The sequence below is a fragment of the Choristoneura fumiferana genome, chromosome 23 (genome assembly GCF_025370935.1).
Source record: "Choristoneura fumiferana chromosome 23, NRCan_CFum_1, whole genome shotgun sequence".
Lineage (NCBI taxonomy): Eukaryota > Metazoa > Arthropoda > Insecta > Lepidoptera > Tortricidae > Choristoneura > Choristoneura fumiferana.
In genome coordinates this window covers 7,602,622-7,612,717 of record NC_133494.1, presented here as the reverse complement: position 1 = coordinate 7,612,717, position 10,096 = coordinate 7,602,622, and the positions used below count along the sequence as shown (strand labels likewise).

General features: G+C 36.9%; 1 protein-coding gene across 1 annotated transcript; it reads left to right on the top strand.

Moving 5' to 3' along the window:
* Positions 1-7,456: 7,456 nt before the first annotated feature.
* On the top strand, positions 7,457-9,849 carry LOC141441211 (putative tricarboxylate transport protein, mitochondrial). The gene is made up of 3 exons (XM_074105885.1): positions 7,457-7,464; positions 8,585-8,901; positions 9,842-9,849. Exons 1-3 carry the CDS (start codon positions 7,457-7,459, stop codon positions 9,847-9,849), a joined length of 333 nt encoding a protein of 110 aa, XP_073961986.1.
* The last annotated feature ends 247 nt before the right edge of the window (positions 9,850-10,096 follow it).

Genomic DNA, 10,096 nt, shown 5'->3' with positions numbered 1-10,096 from the left:
GAGAAGAGAGGATCAAATTTGATGATGAAAAGTTTAAAACATTGGCTGGCGACGTCCAGATTTAGGAGATAATTAGTTTTAGCACAAAGAAACAGGCTCGGTACAAAAGGGTTTAAATTAGAGGATAGTAATTAGTGATTCTTCAGATCGTAACCGTAGCGTAAAATGAGTAGTTATCCTTTTCGCCTAGGACTACCCACGTATGAGTTATTTCAGGGCAAAAATACTATTATCACAGAATATATAATAGTACTAACGTACAGAATGGCCACGCTCCGCCCCGCACCGGTTCAGGTTTGAGGGGTGCTCAGGTGCAGATTGCAGGAATTCCGCAGGAAAGCAGTCGGGTGCGCAACGCGATATATGTCGGCCGCACGGCACTATGCTCGGGAGCAATTATTTTGCGAAATGGTAACGGTACCCTACCTACTTCCTTTTTCTAAATAAATAATGATTTCTGAAATTATCGCGATTAATACGTGAAATAACTACCTACCGAATAATTCATTTAGGTTTGTAGTCGTATATCTATTGTAATTGAAAATAATAATGCTTAAATACACAGACAGACACATTTTAAGTAGGTTTAAATAAAAAAGGTAAGATTAACAATTACATTTATTTGCACTATCTAAGCCATACCTTATAAGTACCTTTAAATGTCATTGGTAGCACTCATTAGGGTTTTGCTATAGTCAGCCCTGTGTATCTTACGCACACATTGACGTGTGTACAGACATCGTCGTGCCTATGTAGATCTAAGAACGCGTATTTTGTACGGCGTGGCCGCCGTGTGCTATTGTGAGAGAACCGTATAATAAAGGGAACATAGTTCCTTTGCATTAGTATTATTACAACAGTAGTATCATTGTACTATATACTCTCTGTTTGAGTACCCATCATTATCTATGCCAAGTAGAGTTCCCCAAGGCTCCCTGCTCGGCCCTTTACTTTTTAATATCTTTGTTGATGACATCAGTTCTTTTTTTTACTTTTTAACCGACTTCAAAAAAGGAGGAGGTTCTATGTTCCAATGTTTGTATCTTTTTTTTATGTATGTTCACCGATTACTCAGTCAATTGTGGACCGATTTTCAAAATTCTTTTTTATTCAAAGGGGTACTCTTCTGAGGTGAAGATAGATAGATAGAAGATAGATAGAAGATTTATTTGCAGAGAATAAGTAGTTACATCAACTGTCATTAGATGGTAATGAGACAAAAGGTTTCTTATCCTGCTATTTGTACAATTTTCTTATACTAGCATGCAAATAACATTTTCTAACACTAAAAACAACTGTACTAGAAACTATCTTGCGACAGAAAATCGTCTACACTGTAGTATATTTTTTCCAACAGTATCTGCATTAACTTTTTTTTAAATATATTCAGGGGTAGCTTTTCGGTAGCTTGTTAAAAATTTTCATACACATGGCAAAGCAATGTTTTCTATATAAAGCTGTCCTAGGAATACAAACATGGACCAGTCTTTCAGGATGATCCCATTGTCACCAAATCAAGATCTGATGATGGGATCTTAGGAAAATCGAGAGCAAACCTCAAATTTTATAGGCACACCTATGGCGATTTTGGGATTTTTAGCATTAAGATAAGCATTTACGTTCAGAAAATATCATTTGGTAAACTGGCCCTGATGAAGAAGACCGTAGATGACCAATAGAACTCGTCAAAGCTAAGTAATGCTTGCTCGTCATGAGACAAACCGAAACGATCATGATTAATATACCTAGATAAGCGACTAAGCAGGAGCTTTAAGTTTTTGATTTTTTGGAACTGATCTGATGCTAAAGCCGGAAGGTTGGCAACGGAACTCTGTTATAAAACAACGGAACTAAGCCGTGTTTGGGCTTCATGGAATCGTTGTGAGATGTACTTTGGCTACGGATCACTAAAAAGTGAGTTAAAGAATGTTTTTAACAAAAAAGTAAAACCTTTTGAATTTTAATTTTTTGGATTTGAATTTGAATTTCAAAAAAATAAAAAATAACAAAAAATGGAACCGACTACAAAACCCTTGAAAATATTTTTCTAGGTAGGTATCTACTAGCTCGAACTCGGTGACTCAGCACGACCCAGCAGGATGGATTGAAACCCGTAGTAGTAGGTGAGGTAGACGACTATTGTTCCATTCCTGCTGGCTCGTGCTGAGGCACCGACTTCGAGCTAGTAGGTACCTAGAGTACTTACCTAGAAAAATATTTTCAAGGGTTTTGTAGTCGGTTCCATTTTTTGTTATTTTTTTGGAGTCGGTTTTACCTTTTTAGGGTTCCGGAGCCATAATGGCAAAAACAGAACCCTTATAGTTTTGCCATGTCTGTCTGTCTGTCCGTCCATCCGCGGCTTTGCTCAGGGACTATCAATGCTAGAAAGCTGTTATTTTGCACGGATATATATGTTAACTATGCCGACAAAATGGTACAATAAAAAAAAATTAAAAATTTTTTTTAGTGTACCTCACAGACGTAAAGTAGGGGTGATTTTTTTCTCATTTAACCCTATTGTGTGGGGTATCGTTAGATAGGTATTTTAAAACCATCAGGGGTTTGCTAAGACGATTTTTCGATTCAGTGATTTGTTTGAGAAATATTCAACTTTAAAGAGCAAATTTTCATTAAAATCGAGCGTCCCCCCCCCTCTAAAATCTAAATCGGTGGGTGGAAAAATTTGAAAAAAATCAGGATGGTAGTAAGTAAGTATATCAAACTTTCGAGGAAAACCATAACGGCTAAGTTTGCTTGAGAATTATATTCAGTAGTTTAAGAGTAAATAGCAACCTAAGGTATAAAATATACCTAAACTTGAAGATTCCGTATAAAATACGAAATCCTCAGAAAAATATTACTTGATTTTTTCGTAATGGCTACGGAACCCTATTTCGGGCGTGTCCGACACGCTCTTGGCAGGTTTTTTTGTCATGTACAATTAAGCGGTTACCTACATAAAATTTTGTAACGAATGTCATGAAATTAATTAATTAATAGTAAAATAAAAGTTACTAATAACTAAACTATAACTAGAAAAAATTGTAAAAGGATCCCCCGCGGCATGGACCCAAAGATGCTGGCAGCATTTCCTCGCTGTATAGCAATGCTGATACGTTGTGCGGGGAAGCTGCTATGGCAATTGTATATGTATTGTATTTGTAACTATAATATATTTTATTTTGTTTTGCTGTGAAAAAAATACTTTCTGACAAGTTTCTTGCAGCTCATTCTTCTTGGCAATGATGGTCTTTCCGAAAGCGCTGGTAGTATAAAAAAGTGACCTTTGCGGCTTACTTGGAGAATAAACGGTTGTTTTTTTTAACTATACTACACATCAAACAACAACCTCTTTACCATTCAACTATCACACTCGCATCAAGTCCTAAATGCGTTCAGCAAAATAATTACCTATATTCTCTCCAAATAGTCGTCAAAGTCTTTTGACGTCACCAGGTTTCCAATCACAGAGCAGACCGGGTGTAAAAATTTCCACGACTGCACCATTGACGAGCCGTTTCATTCACGAATGTATTTTTGGCTTACCTGTATCTTAACCGGTAATAATGCCATCGGCAGAGTGGGCTGGCGACCTGCTTGTGCAAACAAACAGCTGATCGATATTGATACTTTGATATCAACTTGAAACTTCCACTGGCTTTCGGCGTCTTGATGACAACAATAAATTGGCTCTACACTACAGTTTCAAGTCAACACTCTTGAGAAGTTTCCCTGCCGGCCGCGCGGCCGCGTTAGGTATTCGTTTGGGATATTGCTGTCTTTATCGCTCGTGACACAAGCGCTCGCAGCCGTCCCTCCTACTTACTACTTTAAAAAAAATGAGTAAAAATATCACCAATCAAAGAATAGCTTTGTTGAATTTAATATACGTGTGGAGTAAGTAGAGGTGATTTATCGTCCAAGTTTAAATGACATAACGAGTCAATTTTTAGGGTTCTGTACCCTAAGGGTACCAAAAGAACCCTATTACTGGAATCCGCTGTCTGTCTGTCTGTCTGTCCGTCCGTCTGTCGCAGGGCTCTATCTCTTGATTTGTAATATTTAGACACTTAAAAATTTACCAGATTATGTATTACTGTGGCCGCTATAACAACAAATACTAAAAACAGAATAAAATAAATATCTAAGGGGGGCTCCCATACAACCAACGTGATTGTTTTGTCGCTTTTTTGCTAATGTCTAATGTTGTATAGATAAAGCGGAACCCTTCGTGCGTTCGTTGGCCGGTTTTTTAATTAGATTAACGACATTTTGGCAAAATCCATGAAAAAAACATATACGTTATAAGCGCCATGCACTACTCAATTCAATTAGGGTTATTTTGGGAAGAGTTAAGTTAGTTATACCTAGCGATACATTATTTTGACTAAGTAAATAAAACTAGGTAAAATTAAACAATACCAAATAATTATTTTTTAAACAATAACAATTTCAGTTCTTGCCGGATTCTTCTCAACAGAGGTTTTTCCGAACCGGTGGTAGATTTTTTTTGACATTCATAAGTGCTTGTTATAGCCTAAATTGAATAAAGATATTTTGACTTTGACTTTGAGTTAAATATGTTGGCGAAAGTTTGTTGACAAAATATTAGTAAGACTTTTAGGTTTCTGCTAATCTCATCTTCATCTTGTTTGTTTCGTTATACTTCGCTCGTTATGACGAAAATTCCCATTACCATCGCAGCTTATAATTTATCATGTTCTTGGTAGGTATCTTAATTTTCAAACAAGAACCTGCGAAGGAAAAATCATGTATAATTCAAAAATTTTATGTATGATTATGAACTGCAACTATGGTTGCAATGAGGGCTATCGTTTTTTCTCTCACTAGATGGCGCACTGTTGCGTGAGGTTTTTGGCTGGAAACAGTGCTCGACCGACGGTACGTCCTGACCGTACGTCCTGACCATCAGCGCTGACCGTCGGTTGCGAAAATTCATTCAGTGCTACGCTGACGGCGAACTGCGACGCGTGTGTACAGTTCACAGGTCGGTCGCCCCGTCAGCGAAGCACTGAACGCATCAAATCACGCGCACCAAATCACGCGCGTACCGTCAGCGTAGCTGTGTGCGCATTCATAAACTCGCATAGATATAGCTACGCTGACGGACGGTCAGCGCTGACCGTCGTTCTAGCACTGTTTCCAGCCTTTAAGTATGGCTTTCAAAGTCTGTTATTACGGTCGTGAAAACAAAGTTTAGATAAAAATCATATTTAATACACCTTAAAACCGTACCATAAAAATATCGAGCATGCCACAGTGTTGCGTAGTCCCCGTTTTGTTCGGAAAAAAGGGAGGACAAAGGTTTCTGAAAGACAAAACTGTCTCAAAACACAGACATTCATTGCCCCGGAACGCATATTTGTCATAATTCATTTCAGATATTGCAAAATATTCACAAAATTATTCTAATTATAAATAAACCCGCGTAGCTCACCCAAAATCTATGAGATTTGACATTTCGAAAACCTCACGCTACACTAGCGCCTCTTGTGACGAATTTATACGCGATAGCCCTCATTGCAAAAGATATAGAACCTACCTTATACTTAAATGGTTTAGTTTGGTACAACTGTCTGCCTCTTCATAAGAGACTCAATGCTTAACGGTTGCGGACCGAGTGACTTAACAATTTCGCTATTAATATTTTTATTCCGTACTAAAAAAAAACGCCACCCACCAATTTCTAATTTCCGAATGGCCACGCGACTTACACCATGGCGGTGTGTGTGGTTCTTATTAATTAGGAATACGGTTTGTAGTTGCTGAATTGATGGCCGGTTGGAGGAGTCGTGAGCGTCACATGTTTCCGCGAGTATTAGCGGATTTTACGATCGTTGCTGTTTTGCTTGGATGCGTGGCTGTGTCCGTAGACGTCACCGTCACTGGAATTGTACCTGGACAAACAAGCAATACAGCCCTCCGACTTATTTCTGTACTATCAGTTGCTATGATTAAATTTGGTTTAAATATATTTTCAAGCAACATTATTTCATAACTGTGTAACATGGTTAAGTATCGAACTACCTATTTAATTTTTTTACCCATCGTAGAACAACAATATAAAATACTACAATGACTCTTTATTTTATTTCTGTCATAGTCACAGACTACTAAGAGATACTAACGTATGTCATAGTAAAGTCATTTGCTTTATTGTGCAATGCAATGTCATTATGACATTTTATTCTCTTCGAACTACTTCATTTTCTACACTAAAGGTTTTCACTCAAGGTCAAGTTTCATCTATTTTGCAATGTCTATGGTCACAAAACAGCTCCAACGTGCCGTATTTCATATTTACAGAGATAACGTGTAAGTCGAGTAGCTATCCCACGAGCCACTTGATTGTCTTCAATTTAATGCTACATTTACACGCTTGCCGAGGCTTGCCAAGCGTCTACCAACTCCAGCATATACAAGCGCGTCAGTATATTCCGGACAGGCAAGCATGGCAGACGTGGATCTCGAAGTTGCATCGGCTCTTGTGTTGAGCTTGAAATAATTTTATTTAAAAAACAAGGATAAAATTTCTTCGTTAGTCCAATAGCATTCATGGTCACTAAAATTTATTTAATATGTACATCCTGAGTGCACTAAACACGAGCCAACGTGTAAACACGTCGCAAGCGCTTGCCGCAAGTTCCTTTGATCTGTGTTGAAAAACGGACACCAGCCCGGATCGGCGGCAAGCGCTGGCAAGCTGACGGGCCGTTTACACGCTTGTGCTGGTGAGAGCTTGCCGAAGCTTGGCAAGCATGTAAATGTAGCATTACACATCAACACATAATATCAAGAATTCAGAGAACTTAACCACAAACACCATCAATATCTCAGCGTCAGTCGCTTTATTATTTGAGCGAATACTTTCCTGCCATTTTTAAGGAAAATTTAAAGACTCGAGTCTCGAGCGAGCAATGGCTCAAAAAATGCAATAACGCAAACGGTGCTAAGTGAATTTTTATCTAGTGACTTGGCGTCGAAACGCGAAATACGTTTAAGCGAAAATACGGTACAAAAATATTTTTTATCGCGAGTCTTGCAAACGTTGCGAGCTACAGCGTCGGCAATGATATATATCCTGTCACAGGCGACTTAACTTTTGCATCTACCATACAAAGAAAATGATTGATAAGCTCTTAGAAATTGGTAATTGGGAAAATAACCGCTCTAGCAATGAGGTGTATGTATAGGCAAGTCAAATAATCAAATATTAAAATTCTGTCTTTTAGGTCACTGTCACATGTTATGCAGAAAATAATAAACCCGTACCAAAAATCTCTTGGTAATGAACGGAATTGACCTTCACGCAGAAAAATCTCACTTTATTAGGTATATTATAGATGATGCCATATATTTCCATGTCTATTTCGCGAAAAATTATGGTATAAGAGTTCAGATTATTCTTCTAGATAATCTTACGATGAAAACGAAAATGAGCAGGTAAGAATAAAATGTGACTTCATTGTTTGCTCGAAGAAATAAAAGGCATGGTAACGGATGATCTGATATGGCTCTATTATCCTAATAATAACACGAAATAGGGCAAACCGATGTCAAATCAGTGTCACATTGACCGTCTCTCCTTATATGTCCTAGAAATAAATAAAGACAATAAATTGAAGACACAAATATTTCTAAACATGAAAAAGTAAGGTCAAAAAATATACTGTGACTTTTGTGAATCAACATTTTACAGCTTTATTTTGTCAAATATATAATAAAGGATATTATTTTTATCACGAATGTGACAAAATAAAGCTGTAAAATGTTGATTCACAATTTTACTAACAAAAGAATCTAGTATAAAAGCATATTTTTAAGAATATTATTTTTATCACGAATGTGACAAAATAAAGCTATTAAATAAAGTTTTAAACAAGGTACAATTGTTATCCTTATTGTAATACCAATCATTTGACGTTAATATTATACTAATCGAAAGGTGTTAAAATTGCATATGATTTTGGATATGAATAGTAGAAAACTACAGTTCTGTTACGATCAATTTCTGTTACATTACATTTCCATCCATTTCCATGAAAAATTTACTACCTCACCAACGTGTACAATGTATTACATAACGAAAATTCTGTTTAATACCTCTTACGAGTCTCTATAAAATATCCCTTTACATTTAAATTTTCTTTAAGTACCTTAAAGTACTTGAAAGACTCACTTTAAATTTTATGGAACAAACCTAATGTTCTCAACTTTGTGTAAATTATATTTCTTAACTGTACCCAATTTCCATCACAGAAGTACTTATTCAACAATAAAGCACCTTGAGTCCTGACTTTCTTTGTTTCTATTATCTTGAAATAATAAATTGCTCGTTAGAATTCCACCAAAGGAGTTTGAAAATAAAGACGATGAATGCGACTGTAACGCCCTAAATATTATTTGAAATTTTTGAGTACGAATCGAAAGTTTTGCGACATTACTTAGTGTTAAATGTTTTGTAAGAGGAAATAAAATTATTATTGATGAATATTGAAGGATATCCTGTCTTAAGGTGGACTAGTTTCTTACATAAATATTATTTTTTCGTTGGTTATCTCAGCACGACAGGCAAGTTAGCGTGCGGTCTGGCGGCCGGAGTGGCCGAGGCAGTTTTCGCCGTCACCCCCATGGAGACTGTCAAGGTTAAGTTCATCAACGACATGCGTATGGAGAAGCCGAAGTTCCGCGGCTATTTCCACGGCGTGAGGACCATCGTGCGCGAGGAGGGCGTGGGCGGTGTATACAAGGGCGTGATGGCGACAATCATGAAGCAGGCCTGCAACCAGGCCATCCGGTTCTTCGTGATGGAGTCGCTTTGGGACTGGTACAAGGGCGGCGACCGCGATAACCGCGACTTCATCTCTCGTGAAGAAACTAGTGCGAAAAAAAAACGCAATAATTCATTCGAAGGAATAGTCAAAGGAAAAAAAAAACAAAAAAGTCAGAACAGACAAAAGAACGTTTCGAAAAAATAAATATGATCCGGTTTTATTAGCAGAGTACAAAGAGAAAGAAAAATTAAATACCTCTGAAAAAAAGGAAAAAGGACAGAGAAAATGTGTAAGGGATATGACTCCTCGTGATCATAGAAATGTAAAAAAAAACTGGACCACTTACTCAGCAGCTTCTAGACAAAATAAAAACAAAATGGTTAACATGCTGATCACTACATGGACGAAAATATGCCACATAAATATGTGGCGTGCCTATGACATCACATAAATATGTATAAAATATATATGAATAAAATATGTCAATTTATAAGATAATACGTAAGAATTACTAAATAGATAGTCATTAGATAAGATAAACCTGTGATTTTATTGTATTAACAATGTATGGCATCAGCCCTTAGCACAGCCCGTCAGTACCTAGAACACAGATTAAAAAAAAACACAAATTTCTCTTTAAATACCAAGTGACTGGCCTCTTTGTACAGTCAAGGGCAAAGATATCGACACTGCCAAAGTTGCAAAAATATGTATACGGGACTCTATGCACTTAACATGAAGGCCGTGTATACATATTTTTGCAACTTTGGCCGTGTCGATATCTTTTCCCTTGACTGTATACAAAAAGTAAATTATTATAAGTACTGTATTTCCTAAAAAGATTTCTAATTAAAAAAACCTATGGCAAAATTTGTGTGAAAGTTACCTTTTATTGAACCACCCATTCATTAAAGAGAAGGAAGTAAGACAAATACAATGTCAAGAATGAAGTGCATTTATGAAGGCTGTTTTTTAGACAGTGAAAAGAAGAATGAGCAGAATTACGTTAAAAATGACCACTCTTACAGCAAACCTTAACGTTCCAGCCGCATAAGAATAGGAACAGGTGTATACTCTTACAGCGATGCATTAAAAAGCACTAATAAGTCTACAGTAACTGAGACTCCTATCCACCTAGGACAGGTAAGTCTTTCCATCATAAATGAAACAGAAGATCAATTTAAGCAAGTAGCATCTGACTCATTAATTTCAATCTCAAGACAAAGCCAGTTAAGAAAAAGACGTAAAAACCAAGCGAAGAGAAGGCAGCCAAACGTGAAATCTTCGAATAATGCAAAGGA